The 20741-nt window shown below is 41.8% G+C and overlaps 1 protein-coding gene across 4 annotated transcripts in view; it reads right to left on the bottom strand.

Annotated features, from left to right (window-relative positions):
* The window catches only part of MOGAT1 (monoacylglycerol O-acyltransferase 1), a 35299-nt gene that overhangs the window by 6702 nt on the left and 7856 nt on the right, over positions 1–20741 (bottom strand). The window contains exons 2-6 of one of the 4 annotated variants that reach the window (XM_045034540.1): positions 16631–16890; positions 14806–14984; positions 14263–14467; positions 9332–9506; positions 8328–8527 (exon numbers count right to left, since the gene is read on the bottom strand). In XM_045034540.1, the coding sequence (XP_044890475.1) occupies positions 8328–8527; positions 9332–9506; positions 14263–14467; positions 14806–14916 (691 nt within the window). In that variant the 5' untranslated portion in view covers positions 14917–14984; positions 16631–16890. Of the gene's footprint in view, positions 1–5923; positions 6488–8327; positions 8528–9331; positions 9507–14262; positions 14468–14805; positions 14985–16630; positions 16891–20741 lie in introns of those variants that run through there. The other 3 variants (XM_045034538.1, XM_045034537.1, XM_045034539.1) reach the window with 3 other exon arrangements.

The raw sequence follows: 20741 nt of genomic DNA, 5'->3' as shown, positions 1-20741 counted from the left end.
TTTTTATTTTATTTTATTTTATTTTATTTCATTATTTTTTTTAAGTTTATTTATTTTTGACACAGAGAGAAAGCATAAGCTAGGGAGGGGCAGAGAGAGAGAAGAGACACAGAATCCGAAGCAGACTCCAGTCTCTGAGCTGTCAGCACAGAGCCTGACGCGGAGCTCGAACTCACGAACCGTGAGACGATGACCTGGGCCAAAGTTGGACGCTTAACTGACTGGGCCACCCAGGCGCCCCAAGAACGCTGTCCTTTTTAAATACACCATTCTCATACCCAAGGCATCTAACCTCTACACAATTATTTTGTACTTAGTTCACATTCAAACTTGATGAACTGTCTCCATGATATCCTTACAGCTGATTGCCACCCCCTACCCCCCACAACCATCCATGACAGCTGCTGTGTCTTTGAGTACTCTCTCTTTTTGGTCTTTCAGGAAATTAATATGTTTGAAGAGTCTAGGCCAGTTGTTTAACACAATCTGAATGTCCCACAATCTGAATTTGTCAATTTCCTCATGATTTGATTTCAACGAACACTTCGGCAACGACACTTACACAGAGAGATGGAAACACGTTTAATAGCGCTCAACAGTCTGGTCAGGAAGCCCTCCGGGCTGTACATCAGCCCCTACTCTCCTATTCTGGGGGTGCACAAAGTGCTTTCTCACGTACAATGTCATCTGATCCACAGAATAACCCTTGGAGAAGACAGGACAATTGTAACAGTTTCCTCTTTAGAGTCGTAAAATCTGAGGCTCAGGGAAGACAAATGAAACCACCTAAGTCCCTCTGAATCAGACCCCAAGACCGTATCACTGGCTTCTGTACATGTGGCTGAGGCACGATAAATGGCTTCTTAATGTCCATTTTGATTTCTTTGTGTGGCTGGGGCCTGCCATCACGTTGGGCCCACAATGGAAAGAAGCAATTTCTTAATGGCAGTGATTATATTTTTTTTCATTTTGCCGTAAATATAAAAGTGAAACAGCAATCCCTATCAAAATAGCACCAGCATTCTCCAAAGAGCTAGAACAAACAATCCTAAAATTTGTATGGAACCAGAAAAGACCCCGAATAGCCAAAGCGATCTTGAAAAAGAAAACTGAAGCTGGAAGCATCACAATCCCGGACTTCAAGCTGTATTACAAAGCTGTAATCACCAAGACAGTATGGTACTGGTACCAAAACAGACACTCGGATCAATGGAACAGAATAGAAAACCCAGAAATGGACCCACGAACGTATGGCCAACTAATCTTTGACAAAGCAGGAAAGAATATCCAATGGAATAAGACAGACTCTTCAGCAACTGGTGCTGGGAAAACTGGACAGTGACATGCAGAAAAATGAACCTGGACCACTTTCTTACATCATACACAAAAATAAACTCAAAATGGATGAAAGACCCAAACGTAAAACAAGAAGCCATCAAAATCCTAGAGGAGAAAGCAGGTAAAAACCCCTTTGTCCTCAGCCACAGCCACTTTTCACTCAAATCATCTCTGGAGGCAAGGGAAGCAAGCAAAAATGAAGTATTGGGACCTCATCAAAATAAAAAGCTTCTGCACAGCTAAGGAAACAACCAGCAAAACTAAAAGGCAACCGACAGAATGGGAGAAGATATTTGCAAATGACGTATCAGATAAAGGGTTAGTATTCAAAATCTATAAAGAACTTATCAAACACAACACCCATAAAACAAACAATCCAGTGAAGAAATGGGCAAAAGACACGAATAGGCACTTCTCCAAAGAAGACATCCAGATGTGAATAGACACACGAAAACATGCTCAACATCACTCATCACCAGGGAAATAGAAATCAAAACCACAATGAGATACCACCTCACACCTGTCAGAACGGCTAACATTAACAACTCAGGCAACAACAGACGTTGGCGAGGATGTGGAGAAAGAGGAACCCTCTTGCACTGCTAGTGGGAATGCAAACTGGTGCAGCCACTCTGGAAAACATTATGGAGGCTCCTCAAAAAATTAAAAATAGAACTACCCTATGACCCAGCAATTGCACTCTGCTAGGTATTTATCCAAGGGATACAGGTGTGCTGTTTCAAAGGGGCACATGCACCCCAATGTTTATAGCAGCACTATCAACAATAGCCAAAGTATGGAAAGAGCCCAAATGTCCATTGATGGATGAATGGATAAAGAAGAAGTGGTATACATATACACACACACACACACACACACACACACACACACACAATGGAGTATTACTCGGCAATCAAAAAGAACGAAATCTTGCCTTTTGCAACTATGTGGATGGAACTGGAGGGTATTATGCTAAGCGAAATGAGTAAGAGAGAGACAAATAACATATGACTTCAAAGTTCTCATATGAGGACTTGAAGATACTAAGCAGATGAACATAAGGGAAGGGAAGCAAAAATAATTTAAAACCAGGGAGGGGGACAAAACATAAGAGACTCTTAAATATAGAGAACAAACAGAGGGTTGCTGAAAGGGTTGGGGGAGGAGGGATGGGCTAAATGGGTAAGGGGCATTAAGGAATGTACTCCTGAAATCATTGTTGCACTATATACTAACTTGGATGCAAATTTAAAAATTAATTAATTTTAAAAAAGTGAAACAAACACTTCTATCACATCCATAAGAAAATTTAGGCTGAGGAATGAGTAGAACTAGAAAGTCAAGGGAAGTTATGGGGCTGGACAAGATGGGAAGGGAGCCTTTCCCATGACCCATGCAAACACAGCTGATAAGCCTCTCTGGGTATCCAGAATTCAAATAATCTAACACTAGGAGGAAGGAGGACTTTTCCTTATGGTAAATGCCAGCTAATTAATACAGAAGGAATGCTAGAGCTGGAAAACCACCAGTTTGCAATCATGATTGCAATAATCGATTCAGGCAAGAATTATCGATGGATAGTAAAGCCACCAAGTCAAGTCTGATGAACAGGACAATTATAGTGTCTAAGTAACACTATCCCCAGGTTACTTGTTGATGAAAAGGAAAAAGTCTTTATATTTGTAAATATAAATCTAAGATACATGATATATTTACGTATGTAAACATATAAAGGTTTCTGTACACAAATCTCTGTAATTTATCTTTATGGTAGAGAAACCTGGCAAACACCCCACTCAAGTGATCAAAGTGAGTATCACCAACAGTGGGACAAACTGACATCAACAGCTTCCTGCTACACGAGGTCCTGAGGAAGACGCACCAGCATTCCTGTGGAATTCCTGCCACAGACGCGTAACTGGACTATAACCACGACGGACCATACCAACCCCCAGTGAGGAACATTCTAGAAACCACTGGCCTATACTCCTCCAAATCGCTCCTGTCATAAAGACAAAGGCAAGTCGAAAAATGATCCCAGCCTAAAGCAGGCTAAAGAGATGCGAAAATTCAATGCGACGCATGATTCTGTTTGGGGGAAAAGACACGTGACCCACCCCATTTCCCAAAAAGCACAGCTAACAAGGCAACGATTGTGGCCATTGGTGAAATTTGAAATACAGGCTGTACACTGGTTAACGGTCCTTGATCAACGTTCAATTTCCTAAATTGCACTGACATCAGAGAAGAGAATCATCTTGCTCTTAAGAGACACAGAAGCAGATGTCATGATTTCAGCTCCTATCAGAAAGTTCAGGGCTGTATTAGACCACTAGAGAAACACTGTAGCAAAATGTTACAAGTGTGGGAGAAAAGGCACACAGGAGTTCATTTTACTACTCATGAAACTTTTCTGAACCTTTGAAATTTTTCAACATAAACTTACAGAAATTGAAATCAACACATACAACGGTACATGAAATTTCCCCCTTTAAATGGCAAGCCTCCCTTGTCGCTTGCTTTCTTGCCCAAACATGCAACTTCCCATCATACTACGCGCACGGGCTCTACGACGTGAATTGAAAAGTCGCCTGCCTTAAAATTTTTAACGTCTACGTGTTAGGTATTTAAAAACTTGAGAAGTATCATCAGACAGGCATAACTGAAGAATGATTTGTTTACAAACGGGTCTTGAGCTCCTACTCTGTGGGCCCTGGGAATACAGCGGGGAACAGTGAGACAAAATCCCGGCGGGCCTCCTGGAGCTCTATACTGTGGAAAGAAACAATTCCCAGGAACTGCACTCCTTTACACATTGTTCTTAGAGTCTAAACTTCTTTCAGTTATCCCTCCTGATTATTATGATGCACACAATAGTTAAATCAGTTTCTCTCCATTATTTATGTAACGAATCACGATTTTGTGAACGCTTTATTGTATTTTGATAAACCAACAATAACATAATATACGTAAATTATATACTATTTTTGAAATGTATAGGGGTGCCTGGGCAGCTCAGTCAGTTGAGCGTCCGTCTTCGGCTCAGGTCACGATCTTGCGGTCCGTGAGTTCGAGCCCCGCGTCAGGCTCTGGGCTGATGGCCCAGAGCCTGGAGCCTGCTTCCGATTCTGTGTCTCCCTCTCTCTCTGCCCCTCCCCCGTTCATGCTCTGTCTCTCTCTGTCTCAAAAATAAAATTAAGGGGCGCCTGGGTGGCGCAGTCGGTTGAGTGTCCGACTTCAGCCAGGTCACGATCTCTCGGTCTGGGAGTTCGAGCCCCACGTCGGGCTCTGGGCTGATGGCTCAGAGCCTGGAGCCTGTTTCCGATTCTGTGTCTCCCTCTCTCTCTGCCCCTCCTCCGGTCATGCTCTGTGTCTCTCTGTCCCAAAAATAAAAATAAAAAAATAAAAAAAAACGTTGAAAAAAAATTAAAAAAAAAAAACTATGTCAAAAATAAAATTTAAAAAATGTTAAAAATTAAAAAAAAAAAAGAAATGTATAAAGGAAATATATGGTAGCTTCTTTTTTTTAAATTTTTTTTTAATGTTTATTTATTTTTGAGAGAGAGAGAGACAGAGCATGAACGGGGGAGGGGCAGAGAGAGAGGGAGACACAGAATTCAAAACAGGCTCCAGGCTCTGAGCTGTCAGCACAGAGCCCGACGCGGGGCTCGAACTCACAGACCGTGAGATCATGACCTGAGCCGAAGTCGGACGCTTAACCGACCAAGCCACCCAGGCGCCCCTATGGTAGCTTCTTATATTACTTTTTTCATTTTAATTCTAGTCCTGTGTAACCTACACTATAATATTAGTTAACCTACAGTGTAATATTAGTTTCGGGTGTACAATATAGTGATTCAACACTTCGATCTATCACCCGGTGCTCATCGCAGCAAGTAAACTCCTTAATCCTCATCACCTATTTCACTCATTCCACCACCAACTTCCCTTTCGTAAGCATTGAATGACCCTCAGCAAAGAGGAAAGAGGGTTTTGATGGAGGACACAGAGAAACCTGGTGGTTTAGCAAGGTTTGGTGTAAGAAATACACGGAGGGTAACTGTGACCTGATGATGGCACTTTGGGTTTAATGAGAACATATTTCTTCTAAAAGGATTTAATTAGTAGGATATTAACAGACACAGCCTTGCAGTGTTAGTAATTCTCACTAGTATTAGAGAATCGTTGACGCTGAAATGAATGCTCTAACGTCGATGAGGAAGTGAAGTCCCACAGATGTGTGCACATGTGTAGGATGGATAATCTGAGCATCTCCAGACAGCTGTCAGTGAGAGAATTAAAGATGAAGTGATGATTGAGGATGAACTGAACTAATATTTGCTGAGTCTTTACGATGCGAGGTAGAGTTAAGTTCACAAACTCTTTTATTTTAATCACTTTTTTTTTTTAAACGTTTGTTTATTTTTGAGAGGGAGAGAGAGCGCACATGAGCGGGACAGGGGCAGAGAGAGAGGGAGACACAGAATCCGAAGCAGGCTCCAGGCTCTGAGCTGCCAGCACAGAGCCTGATGTGGGGCTTGAACCCACGAATGGTGAGATCACGACCTGAGCCAAAGTCAAATGCTTCACCGACTGAGCCACCCAGGTGCCCCATTTATTTTATTTTTTTAAATATAAACTCTTAATTAAGTAGAAGGGGAGCAGAGAGATCACAAAATAAGTTGCTGGTCTGGATGCTACCTGACCTGCCTGGGCTCTGTCAGGGAGTCAGCAAAGAAACAACTCTGGGTTTGAAGTGCATTAATTTAAAACGGAAATGAACACAGCAACTTAGGTCTCTGTTGCAATATCACATCGCATTGGGTTGATACATAGCTCTGCTTTTGTCTAAGGAATTGTCCATATTCTATCCTTACTTGGGTTATTTCAAATAAAAGTCCTTAAATGCACATGGTCTGTGCGGGTCTGGTTCACTCAAATCAGGCGGGCCTCAGTCATCTGGCTGATGATAAAATCAATCTCGTGGCGGCTGAGGTGTTATGTAAATGTTCATATTCTCAGCTTGCTTTTTTAAAAGGTTTCAAATACTGGCAGGACACTGAAGATGCCAGAGATAAGACGTGGTATTTCCGATGTAATTGTTTGGGAGGTAAGCGGAAAGGATGGACTGAAGCAGGTTTCCCTTATTCTAAATGTTAAAGAGAAGCACATTAGACAGGCATGAGCAAAAAACCAGAGCTCTGTTTGCTAGTCTCAACAACGAATTCAGACCTGGTCATTGCTATCTGAGCCCTGACCAAATAATTATTTGTCAGCAGAGTTAAAACTGGGCTGTGTCAAGTGATAACCACTTAAAACTAAAGTGTAACCCCATTGGGTGATAACTGTAATCATTTAATCCAACAAAATACACTTGGCTTTCAACACTGGCAACCTATTTCACGCGTGTATGAGTTACGCTTAAACTTCAGTTCCTAAAAATAATGGCTTTCAATTTTCCTTATATCCCCCCATATGCCAACTATAGTACTTTGCACATAAGGGACCAAAACCAGTATCAGGACATAGAAAAATCATGCTCTGAAACATGTGGATTACCTGCTTAAATATATATATACATATATATATATATATATGTATATATATATATAGGTTGCAAAATATATATATATATATAGGTTGCGAAATATATATTTATATATATATATATAGGTTGCAAAATATATATATAAATATAAATATATATAAAAATATATATAATAAATAAAATAAAAATATATATAAATATATATAATATAAATATATATATATATATTGCAACCTATATATATATATTTTGCAACCTATTTATATATATAGCCAAAGAAATGTAACCAGCTTCTCTTGGAAAAACACAACGGCAAACTTATCTCTGTGTTACCATTACAGCAACTAATCAACAGTCTGCTAACATTCCATGTGAGTTAAATACACAGTTAAAAATAGTGTCATGTGACTGCACGTGAAATGCAATGCTCTCAGAAACTGAAAGCAGTAAAATCCCGTTCTAGGGAAACAGACCTAAAAACATTTTGAATGGCATTTAATGGACTGTCTCTGGTGAAACTATTACTTCCAGTTTCAGATGAAGTATATACAGTTTGGTTAATTGTGCTACTAGGGTCTGGCTCTGCCCTTTCTCCTGCTGGGCGGTCCAGGTCACTTTTGATGTGAAGAGCTAATTACTCTGCTCCTCAGTCCTTCTGTCAACATGGTCTGTCACCCTCCTCCCCCATCTCAAGTCTGCCCAATATACAACTTTTTAAAAATAAGATCAGTCTATATTAGAATACATACAACTACAGTGAGTGGCCTCCCAAAATCGTTTTTGCTACAGACTGATGCCTATGTGAACTGAATATAATGAAGATATTCATTACACAGAAATCTGCATACATTAATAGACTGTGATGTAATGCATTCATCAAAGGACTGCTACGTTACGATCTGCTCGAACAGAGAAATAGATTCATATACAGCACTAGAAATTTTATGTCTAGGGGAGCCTGGGTGGCTCAGGCAGTTAAGCGTCCAGCTCCTGATTTCGGCTCAGGTCACGATCTTGCAGTTCATAGGTTTGAGCCCCGCATCGGGCTGTGCACTGACAATACAAAGCCTGTTTGGGATTCTCTCTCTCCCTCTCTCTGCCCCTAGCCTGCTCACTCTCTCCCTCTTAAAAATAAATAAATAAAAATTAAAAAAAAAAAAGGAAAAAAGGAAGAAACTCTATGTCTAAATTGGATTGTCCCTGTAGTTCAATAGCAGTATTCTTGAAAGTATTCAATTCCCAAGTGAAAAATAGTCATTTCTTAGCTAAAGATGTATCATAAATAAAGCTGAAATAACATCTATAGGATTCTTATTTTAGGAAGTTCTTACTTGAAGCCACTTCTCTCGCACTAACACCACAATCAATAACAGTAACATGGCTCAAAGTTAGGTAATACTTTTACTTATTCTAACAAGCGTTTGGTCCTTGAGGTACATACCAACAGTGTGGATCGGTTTCCTGTATGGCATCAGGCCAAAATTGTATTGAAAAATCCCTCTGGCATGGAAAAGAGGCAAAGCAAACCCCATGATCTTCTGTAGCCTCTCTTGCACGGTTCGAAGCCATGAGCCTTCAGGGTTGTTCACTTGTTTAAACAGCTCATTTTCTCCAAAAGAAAACACTGGGACCAAGGAGGCGCTACAAACAACAAAGGGGAAGAGTACAGATTTTCAATGGAAGGGATTTAAGTATTTTATTCTGTCCAGCTGGCTTTTGCAACCTATTCCTGACAATTTTTCAATGTTCCTCTGCCTCCCTATCCTGCTAATTTCATGTTCCACACCATGAAACTTATACTTGAAATCGTTTGAGAAGGGACTTCAGCAGCCTAGCAATTTATGGAAGTTTATTCGAGAGCCAATCAAAGCTCCAGGAAACTTCTTTTCCACCTATAGTTTGGGCCATGGTTCATTTGTTCATTTGACTGGAAATCTGTACTGTGAATATAAAATTTTGTACCTTTTTTGTTTGCTTTGCTTTGCAAGGTGAGTGTAGGTGCTGGATGCCGTGACACTGAACTACCTTACTGGGAAGGTCGTATTCCATTCCCCATGAACACCAACATTTACTTTTAGTGTCAGGTCAACTAAGAGGAGGTCTGCCTTTAAGGACAAGAAACAATACCTTATTTCTCTGGGTTCATTTAATAACGTCTTAATTTCTAGGGGCGCCTGGGTGGCTCAGTCGGTTGAGCGTCCGACTTCGGCTCAGGTCATGATCTCACAGTTCGTGAGTTCGAGCCCCACGTCGGGCTTTGCGCTGACAGATCAGAGCTGGAGCCTGCTTCGGATTCTGTGTCACCCTCTCTCTCTCTCTCTCTGCCCCTCCCCCACTTACACCATGTCTGTTTCTCCAAAATTAATAAACGTTAAAAAAAATTTTTTTTTTTAAATAATGTCTTAACTTCTCTGACCCAGGTACCTGAAATGAGAAACTACTTACCCATGGGTCAAAGCAATTTTAACAAATCCTTTCCGCTGGCGGATGAACAGAGTGAATTTTCCAGGATGGGCATCCAGCGATTCTTCTGCGCCCCCGAGAACTATGACTGAAATATTTCCACCGCCCTCCTTGCTCAGCACATGGGACACACTCTTCTTAGAAACTGAGACTGGTCCTTAGTGAATAAAACAAAAAGGTTAAGTACTTATTGTGTTTTAAAAATTACAGCATTGGGGCACCTGGGTGGAGCAGTCGGTTAAGCGTCCGACTTCAGCCAGGTCACGATCTCGCGGTCCGTGAGTTCAAGCCCCGCGTCGGGCTCTGGGCTGATGGCTCAGAGCCTGGAGCCTGTTTCCGATTCTGTGTCTCCCTCTCTCTCTGCCCCTCCCCCGTTCATGCTCTGTCTCTCTCTGTCCCAAAAATAAATAAACGTTGAAAAAAAAATTTAAAAAAAATTACATCATTTTTATCATAATATTCTGTGGCATCTGCGAACACTTAACAAAATTCCCTACCCTGCTTACATATGGAACAACTTGTAGTTTATAATTTTGACACAGCCAGATCTTTGGTAACGTATTCCATTAATTAGATCTATCGTTTGGCTGCGTCTTTAAAATGTCACTTGTTATTGGGACGCCTGGGTGGCTCAGTCAGTTAGGTGTCCGATTCGGCTCAGGTCACGATCTCACCATTTGTGGGTTCGAGCCCCGTGTCGGGCTCTGTGCTGACAGCTCGGAGCCCGGAGCCTGCTTCGGATTCTGTGTCTCCCTCTCTCTCTGCCCCTCGCCCACTCACACTGTCTCTCAAAAACAAATAAACATTAAAATTTTATCCAAAAAATTTTTTTAAGATGTCACTTGTTAAATCTACCGCTTATTTGGATAGGTTGTGCACTGCTCAATTCTATCTATGGACTCTATTCATACTGCATTATAAGTAAAAGGGCCCCCTGCAATTGTTCAGTCACAGCCTGCATGGCTGTATTTGGTGGCCTTGATCAGTAGCCTGCTGAATCCTGGCTCAGAACCAAAAAGCATATCCTTTTCAAGAGGCTGCAACAGATCTTCTGAACACACAAGGGCCTGTTGTCAGATATTCTACATGGATTCTTGTTTCCCAAACCTACGTTTATATTGTAAATGGTTTTAAAAGTTCAGACGTTTAACAAATAACCAGATCTTTACATGGTTCCAAAAGGCCTAGTCTGACTTTGGTAAAATGTTTACTTAAGACCGTGATACAATTGTTCGGTCTTTGTACCAGGCTTTCCCACATAAAAATAACTTTAAAGATTCCTTTTCAGATTTTGAATGTACTATGTCCTCTTGGAGGAAAACATCATGAACTCTTACAGGAAAAGAAAAAAGAGGAAAACACAAGCCATTCATGACCTGTATTTCAGAGATAATTCCTTTTTAATGTCTTATTGTTTCCTCCCATTCTTGGCTTTATCCATTGTTTTTGGTCATAAAAGAATATGTCGGACACGTTTTATTAAGACACAACACACCTCATCTCTCAAAGGAAAATTATATGCTTATTTTTCTGTGAGCTCCTATTACTGGGGGAATATAGAATAATGCAGGATTCTGAGTGACCAACCACTTTCTTAAGAGAAGAGGCAGGAGCCTGGGTGGCTCAGTCAGTTAAGCAAGCGTCCGACTCTTGATTTTGGCTCAGATCGTGATCTCACGGTTGTCGGATGGAGTCCCGTACCGGGCTCTGTGCTGAGCATAGAGCCTGCTTGGGACTCTCTCTCTCCCTCTCTGCCCCTCCCCCACCTGTGCTTGCTTACTCTCTCTCTCAAAATAAATGAATCAATAAAGATTTAAAAAAGAGACAAAGAGAGAAGAAGCAGAGAGTGGTGGGTTAGAGGGCAAAGAACCCTGAGCCTCAATGGGTTTGAACTTCCTCTGAGTTCAAGGCACGGCCATTGTGCCCCATGTGCCCTCAGTGGAAACTGGAGGCATAGCTTCCGGGCCTTTTAGATTTCCAGATACCGACTCTCCTCCGGGCACTTCTCAGTGTCCCTTTCTAGGCTCCCTTTACAGGATCTCTGTAAATGCTGCTATGTCTTAGGGCTCTAAGACCTGAACATTTGTATCCCTCCAAAATTTCTATAAACCCTAATCCCCAATAGAATGGTATTAAGAAGTAGGACCTCTGGAAAGAATAAAAGAATGAGGTCATGAGAATGCAGCCCCAAGATGAGATCGGTGTTCTTATCAAAAGAGGAAGAGAGACAGGTTATGTTATGTGAAGACATAACAAGATGGCTGGCTGTGTGCAAGCCAGTAATGGGGCTCTCACCAGACACTGGATCTGCCAGTGCCTTGATCTTGGACATCCAGCCTCCAGAACAGTGAACAATAAACGTCTATTATTTCAGCCACCCAGTCTATGGTATTTCGTTACAGCAGGTTGATCTATGACAGGCTCCTTCCTCGTTTCTAACACCTTTTAACGTTATCTACATACATGGATTCAACTACCACTTACAATTGCTGAGTTCTCCCAAACATATCTCCTGGGACATCTTCCTCCTGAGGCCCTACACCCACACTTCCAATGGCCCAGGGGACATTTCTACCTTGACAACTCAAAGACACCTCGGGTTCCATGTTGCCAAACCCAGTGCGCTGTATTCTTCCTCAAGGTTGTCCTTCTGCCAACATTTCCTCTCAGGGGGAATGGGGCCATCATCTACTCTGTCACCCAAGTCAAAAGTATAGGCTCCTCCCATATATATTCCCCCTTCTTAGCAATCATGTCGACACATCAGTCATTCCTTCACTCAGAACACGTACTGAGCACCTGCTACAAGGCAGACACTGCGCTAGAGGCTGATGAGATGATGACATATACATTGCTTGCTACCTTCACGAGCCCGCAGCAATCAATAAGTCTCGGTGAATCTATCAGCTGTTTTTCCTACTGACCTCCTCTGTGTAGTATATAAGGCTGTTGTGAGCTGATCTCTGCTACCTGCCCAGCCTTACTCGGTCCTCTGTGTAGTATATAAGGCTGTTGTGAGCTGATCTCTGCTACCTGCCCAGCCTTACTCGGTACACAGGAAGGAACAGGAGTCTTGAAACACAGAATGTGTCCCGCCTGACACCTGGTGAGTACAGACTCATGAAAATGGACCAAGAGGAATGGTTTGGAGGCGGGACCTACAGGGACTTACAGCGACAGAAATCTATTGGGTAAGAGCAAAACAGGCACTGGTCAGCAAAGGACCTCTGAAACCCTACTGGTTCTTTATTACCGGGGGTTCAGTACACATGTCCGTCTGTCTCTCATGCCCAGACGGACGGCTGCCAAGGCAGGCACAGAGTAGAAGGGGCTGTCCTAGGAAGCCGGTTCCAGGAAAAATCAAGAACTCTCTAAACTTTAAGGACACCCTAGAGCTTCAAGTGTGGATATTTTTATTTAGCCTTTAGGAGATCTCAGGTCATAGGAAAAAGGAAAAGATCTCATAATGTCATAAGCCTGAGTGAACAGACAAGTTTAATCTCAAATGCCGGCTCGAGTAAATGGCAGTGAGTGTGAGGGCACTACTTGGAGAAAGACTCTCAGGTTGATTATATGTATCTGCCATGGCCACGGAGAGGGGTGTATCTAGATCTCTCGGGCCATGAATTGCCACACCTGCTCTCAGTTATGCCACTCAAACGCACTTGTGGCTTGGAACCACAACTGTGTACTGTAAATACATTTCTGTGTTTTTTTTTTTTTTGCAATTCAAAAAATTTCCCTTTAATTTTTTTTCCTTTTATAAAACGAACCCAATCAGTGTCTCCAAAACAGGGAAGAGATGGGATTTTTTTTTTTTTTTTTTTTTTTTTGCCTCTATGGTAGTTTGGAGGTTTGGTGCGCCCTCTAGAGGCCAGATACAGTGGCAGCCCAGACTGAACAGAGAGCCCAGGGCTTTGCGGGTGAAGGTCCGTAGACAGAACCCAAAAACCCAGCCAGGGATCCCGATCCTCCGGTGCTTAGTGATTTCCTATCAGGTATATAATGACAACAGAGACTTGAGAAATCAATAGGAAGTAATGAAAACCTGGAAGACCCTGGAAAATTCTGTCTCTGAATATGCCACTTACTGATCCTGAAATTATAAGTGTTCACATAGAGACTACCCGCTTTTCTTTATATCTAAGAAATGCAAGACAATAAAGTTAGCCTACACAGCGACCATAAACATAAAGCGCTTTGTGAGTTACTGCAGTTCATGTGGAGTCAATAAGCTGGTCCAGTCAGAAAACCAAACAAACTGAACCCCTCAAATTACAGTGAGAGCTGTAAACACAAGCTTAGCCTCTGTGCACATTAATATAGTGTCTCCAGCATTCCAGTTAAATTTTATTCTTGGAGTTGGTAGAATTATGGTTTCATTAATCAAAGAGTTTTCCAGTAGTTCAGAGTAGCAGAGTAGAATGAACTCATTTCTGAGCCAAATGATATTTAATCCGGGAAGAAAAAGGCAGATTAAGTATGCTTAGTTTACATACCGCCATTGCTTTAAGACATATTGGAGCACATTTTCCATCTCTAATGTTTATAAAAACATGCAAAGTGCCTCTCCAAAGGCACCGTCTATCACTTGTTTGACCCGAGATTCTTTCTTCCACATCTCAATACACAAAATGCACTCATCGATTTATTCCTTGAATTAACATCTATTGAACTTTCCTATATCCCAGGCACGAGCTAGACACTAGGTGTATTAAAAAAAGACACAGTCTGTGTCTTCCTGGGACTTTCAGTCCAGTGGCAAGAATCATCCAAGCAGCATGTGAAGTATCAGAAAGGGAAAAAAGCAAAGGGTTTTACTACAAAACTGTAAACCTGTGTTTGGGAGGGAACATTCTGTGTGGTCCTGCCTCCCTAGAACATGGTAGAAATAGTGATCTGCCTTCACTTACCACTACTCATCAGATATTCTCGAAAGAGAGGACACCGGAACCAAAATGGGAGCACGTGGAGATATGCAGTGAATCCAGGAAACAGCTGTTCGAAGTCCGAATAATTCGTACAAAAATTTCCAAAGGCTCCAGCAACGAGCACTCCATGGGGATGAAACCCAAATATGTAGTTGTGACTTGGATCCAAATCCCAAGTTTTGATGAGCTACAGTATGTATTGAGGTTAAAAAAAAAAAAAAAAAAAAGTTCCCTGATCAGTTTCCAATAAGAAACAAAGAAACCCCCTCATGATTAGTTCCTCTGTCAAAAGGAAATAGAGAACATGACTCATGTAGTTCTCTGGGTTAGTGATGTTTCCCAATTTTTAAACTATTTCCTAAGTCCAGGGCCCCTCACACACAGCCTTCTAGATCCCGTTTAGTCTGGGCTGATCTGCTGGCTTTCTCCCTCTGAAAAGGGAAAAGCTTAAACTGTGTGTGATAAAAACAAATTTCCATTCTTCTCCCAACTCAAAATAGTACTACACAAAACAATTCTACTCACATGAATTGGAAAATAGTCCTTAAAATACCTCCACACGGTCCAGCTTCTGACCCAGTTGGATCTCCTGCCCCCCTGCTCTGGGGTACGCCAGTCAAAGTAAAGCCATGTCATATAAGGGACATAGAGGAACCAATAGTTGTGTGTGATCAGTATCACAATGATCCCAATGCACACCTGTGCTGTAAGAAAGGGAAAGACCTCAGGAGTCAGGGTCAGTTAGCATCTGCTCACTGTACTATATCACCATTGGCCCATGGCAGGGGGATTGAATACACACAAAGTGTGTTAAACTGAGCCTCATTTCGGGGCGCCTACATGGCTCAGTCAGTTGAGCATCCAACCCTTGATTTCGGCTCAGGTCCTGATCCCAGAATTATGGGATCGAGCCCTACATCGGGCTCTGCCCCTTTCCCCTGCTCACACGCACTCTCTCTAAAAAGACAAAAACAAAAAACAAAAAAAACCTGAGCCTCAGTTCAAGTGAGGTAATATAACAAGACAGCAGATGAGGTTAAATGAATTGCCCAAGTCCCACAGAATGGAAGCGGTTGATCTAAATTCATAGCCCCCTCTCGGGGCACCTGAGTGGCTCAGTGGATTGAGCACCTGGATTCAGCTCTGGTCATGATCTCATGGTCCGTGAGTTCAAGCCCCACATCGGGCTCTGTGCTGACAGCTCAGAGCCTGGAGCCTGCTTCGGATTTCTGTGTCTCCCTCTCTCTCTGACCCTTCCCCACTCACAGTCTCTCTCTCACTCAAAAAATACACATCAGGGGCGCCTGGGTGGCGCAGTCGGTTAAGCGTCCGACTTCAGCCAGGTCACGATCTCGCGGTCCGGGAGTTCGAGCCCCGCATCAGGCTCTGGGCTGATGGCTCAGAGCCTGGAGCCTGTTTCCAATTCTGTGTCTCCCTCTCTCTCTGCCCCTCCCCCGTTCATGCTCTGTCTCTCTCTGTCCCAAAAATAAATTAAAAAAAAAAATACACATTAAATTAATTAATTAATTAATTAATTCACAGTCCACTCTCAAAGTCCATGGTCTACACCACCTCCCTGGCACAATATACGGAGGAATCAGGGCTGAAAGGATGCAGAAGAGTCCCCTACTACAGGTGTCTACCTTGCTTAAGCAGCCATTATTTATGTGCCCACAAAGAGAGAACATTCCAGCGACAAACTCTGTTTTCAGGAACTCTGTTGCGAGAGTCAGAGGTAGTATAGGAGGAACTCCTGACATCTTCCTTTACCTATCACTACTTGCGACATTTCACAACGACAAAGCAAAACCCAAATGGTTGACACACCTCATGACACAGCTTCAAAATATGTGAAGCAAGGACAGACAAAACTCGACCTAAGTAGTAGTGACAAGACCGTTTGCCTTAAAGTAATACATTAAGCTAAGACAGACATTTTATATGCGTGCAATCATACTAAAAAAATATTTATAGAAAGAGAAATACATAGAAATAGAAAGAGAGGAGCATAAAGTCATAAAGCTCGACACAATAAATGCCAGCAACTACCACTACTTTAGGAAGTGTCCTTGCCTCTTTCTTTCTGTTATGTGCTATACTCTCTGTTCTAGAGCCGACTTCAGTCCCCCAAACTCCTGTCTACTCTCTATCAGCTTTGCTACAGTTTTGTTCCCAAACGATCATGATCGGATTAACAGCACCTTGAACTATGACAGTTTGCTAGATACAATTTGTTTGTTTGTCTGTTTTGGCTAAAAACAGAACAAGTATTTATATTTCTGGAGATATATAAATCCATACATATCCCAGCATAGATTTACGCTAAATGGACCCCAGTAAGAGAACTGACCTGCTTTCTCCAGGGTAAGGTTTGTTTACGAAAAGGTGCATGAAAAGTTAAGGAAGTATGTGCCCTCTAACCCTCCGTGGGGTGTTTTGTCGCATTTTGGAACAGCCAGCGAAGTTTCCACGACTCCGGGGGCACAGCCAAAAGGGTGTCCTTTGCTCTCACTCCTACCAGGATCATTTCATCTTGCTTCACCTGCTTGCCTCTACCCAGGTCTGAGTGCTGACAATTTACCACTGTTGGTTAATCTTCTCTTTATTTTACTAAAATGTGTAAAAAAAAAAAAAGTGTACAAGAAAACTTAGGTAGATCTCATTACTCTGTACTGTATGGTAGATCAGGTGAGCTAAGACAGGGGAGAGAACAGTTCATGAGGGGTGACCATCTCCCACAGGCAGTGTCATTTTCTCCTCCTCACAACCCTCAAGGCACACAATACTGCACCCAGTTTGCAGTTGTGGAAACTGAGGCTCAGGGATTTTGAGGGTCCAAAGGATTTGAACCTGGATCTGCCTAAATTTTTAAACCCACCCACTTTTTTCTTTTTTAACAGAACCAAACTATTCTTAGCTTATGGCAATGGCACCATAAACTTACAAGTACTTATTACAAGCGGATAAGCAGGCTCATAGGCATAAAAAATCAGGTAAATGGGAGGTTCTGTTTTCCTTACTACAATGATGGAGAGACTGAGACCAAAAGCATACTGACTCAATTTGAACCACAGAGGCAGTCAAGAGCAGGTCCAGAAATAAAATCCCCCGGCCATTAATTCAGTGTTTCACTAACCCAACCACATACGCACTAATTGAATACATATTGCATATGTCTTTAACAGCCACTAGATGTTCTGCACGTACGATGGTTAAGACACGGATCTGGAATCTGACTGCTTATGTTGGAATCTGCCACCGACTAGCTGCCGAACAGGGGGCGAAGTTCTTTCGCTCCTTGAGCCTCAATTCCTTTACCTGTGAGATGGGCTAATACCAGCACCTGCCTCCACGGACCGTGGGGAAGGAGACGCAGAGAGGCCACCGTGCCTGGCACCGAGCAAGCACTTGACAATGGGAGCCATCGTTAGGGTAACTGTGTTCACTATTACACGCTTGGAGAACGCAAAAAATAAAAGCAGATAAAATATTGCTCATGTTCCTGTCACTCCACAACAAGTACTGTTCAAATTTTTCCTTGTGGCCTTTTCTGTTCCTATGAACAGGTTATGTTTCCTAAACATGGCTGATCACATTTTTTTTTTATTTCTGTATTTTATCGCTTATGATTATCTCACAGCTGTTTAATAACACCGATGTGGCCTTAAAACCTTCATAAATGGTATTTTTGAGAACTGATGAACGTTCCATTGAATGTCAATACTACATCAACCATTCTTCTCTTTTTGAAAATGTGGGCTTCTAACAAATTTTCTCTATACACATAATCTGGCATCACATTTCCCCACATTTTAGTTTACTTCCATAGGACAATTAGTAAAACACTACACCACTGAACAGAAACGCCTTTGTCACTTGATATACTTTGAGAGCTTACGATCCAAAGGAGCTGTCCTAATTTAAACCCCCCCACTCCACACATGGCACACATTCTTTAATATTTCGTATCACAAACAGCACCAAAATAGCTTTTTAAATCCCGTGGTCCTAAATTGGACTGAAAGAAGAAAACACTAAGAAAACTAGGTGACTGGATCACCTCTATTTTCTATTTTTATCTCACTAAGCGATCCAACGTAACATGACTCTTCCAAATTGGAGGTCAAAGAGAAAAGATACAAAAGTCTACTCCAACCCATGGTGCAGTTCTCAAAACTGGGGTTGACATCTCTTAAAACTGCCTTGATCCACATTCCAAGTTGCACGGGAGGCCTGAACTTCAGTTGCTTTGACTGGGGTGCAGGCTGTACAAGCCAGCCTCTGTCGTTCGTACTCTTTTATGATTTCATTCCCATAGATTCTACTTCCTCTACATCATTAAGAAGCTTCCCCCCCTTCACTTTTTTTCCTGAGGTGAAATTCACATTAATATAAATCATCCACTTTAAGGAAATTAATCCAGGGAGACTTAGCACATTCACGATGTTGTGCAACTACCAATTCCACCGAGTTGCAAAATACTTAGATCACCCGAAAATAAAACCCTGAACCCATTAGGCAGTTATTCCCCATTTCCTTCTCCTCTGCCCCTGGCAACCACCAATGTACATTCTATTTCTGTGGATTTACCTACTCAGGATATTTCATAAAAATGGAATGATCCAATATGTAACCTTCTGTAGACTTTCACTTAACATCAAGTTTTTGAGGCTCGTCCATCCTGAAACATGTATCAGGACTTCATTCCTTTTTAGGACTGAATAATATTCCCATATATAGGGATATATCATAATTCGTTTATCCATTCATCTGTTCAACATTCATCATTCAAGGGCTAAAATTAACAACTCAGACAACAGATGTTGGCGAGGATGCAGAGAAAGAGGAACCCTTTGGCACTGTTGGTGGGAATGCAAACTGGTACAGCCACTATGGAAAACAGTATGGAGGTTCCTCAAAAAGTTAAAAATAGAACTACCCTACGACCCAGCAATTGTACTACTAGGCATTTATCCAAGGAATACAGGTGTGCTGTTTCAAAGGAGCACATGCAGTCCAACATTTATTATAGCAGCACTATCGACAATAACCAAAGTATGGAAAGAGCCCAATGGCCATCGATGGATGAATGGATAAAGAACATGTGGTATATATATACAATGGAGTATTACTCTGCAATCAAAAAGAATGAAATCTTGCCATGTGCAAGTACATGAATGGAACCGGAGGGTATTATGCTAAGCCTAATTAGTCAGAGAAAGACAAATATCATATGACTTCGCTCATATGAGGACTTTAAGAGACAAAACAGATGAACATAAGGGAAGGGAAGCAAAAATAATATAAAAACAGGGAAAGGGACAAAACATAAGAGACTCTTAAGAGAACAAACTAAGGGTTGCTGAAGGGGCTGTGGGTCGGGGGATGGGCTAAATGGGCAAGGAACATTAAGGAAGACACTTGTTGGGATGAGCACTGGGTGTTATATGTAGGGGCCACATCACTGGATTCTACTCCTGAAATCATTACTGCACGGTACACTAACTAACTTGGATATAAATTTAAAAAAAAAAATAAATAAATTTTTTCACTTTCTAAAAAAAAGGAAAGAAAAGAAACGAAATCAAGATAGGTATACCAGATACAATGGTACATTGCAGTCTAAATGAAAACAAAATCTCATTTGTAGTAAATGTAAAAGAAAAAGAAAAAGAAAACATTCATCATTCAACATCTGGGTTGTTTCTACCTTTTGGCTCCCGTGAAGAGGGCTGCAATGTCCTACCCGCTTCAAGAGGGCTAAACATCAGAAACAAATAAGACTCAGTCAAAATGTGTAGCATGGTCATTAAATTCAGCATCACCGATAAAGGGACAAAATGACATGATGCCTCTTGATGGGATTTGATGGGAAATACACCCCATCACCTTTGCCGGCTTTTTGCCAAAAATGCTGAACCTGACTCCAATCGTAAGAACATAATTAGGCAATTCCAGACTTTGGGACATTCTAGAAGATAATTACCGGGGGCTGTTTAGAAAATATCAATGTTACAAAAGGCTGCCTTCTCTGCAGCATTTAGCAATGATCTTCCTCTGCTACCCCTGCCCCCCACATTTCTGACTCCAGTGGGCTCACCTGTGCCTCCATCAGTGAAATGGTGCTGAACAAGGGCACTGTACAATGTCTCATCCAGGGCCAATGCTCCAACAGTGGTAGCCGAATTTGATAAATCAGTGAATCCTAAAAACGTGCTTTGTCTATAGGCACTTCTTCAAAGACCTGGCGTACATAAATTCCTTTACATTCTAGGTTTAACTTTATCAGTTTTTCAACATTTAAGAAAGTAATATTTGTAACATGGAAAAATAACTGGTTAATGAAACATACAGATACCACGAAAAGCATAAAGAATAGTGATGGTGTATAGGAAACACTCAACAAATGCTATTAGCCACCACTGACCGCTTGGGACCTTCGGAAATACCAATGTCACAGG

Source organism: Felis catus, chromosome C1 (genome assembly GCF_018350175.1).
Source record: "Felis catus isolate Fca126 chromosome C1, F.catus_Fca126_mat1.0, whole genome shotgun sequence".
Lineage (NCBI taxonomy): Eukaryota > Metazoa > Chordata > Mammalia > Carnivora > Felidae > Felis > Felis catus.
This window is presented reverse-complemented; position numbering and strand designations above follow the sequence as displayed.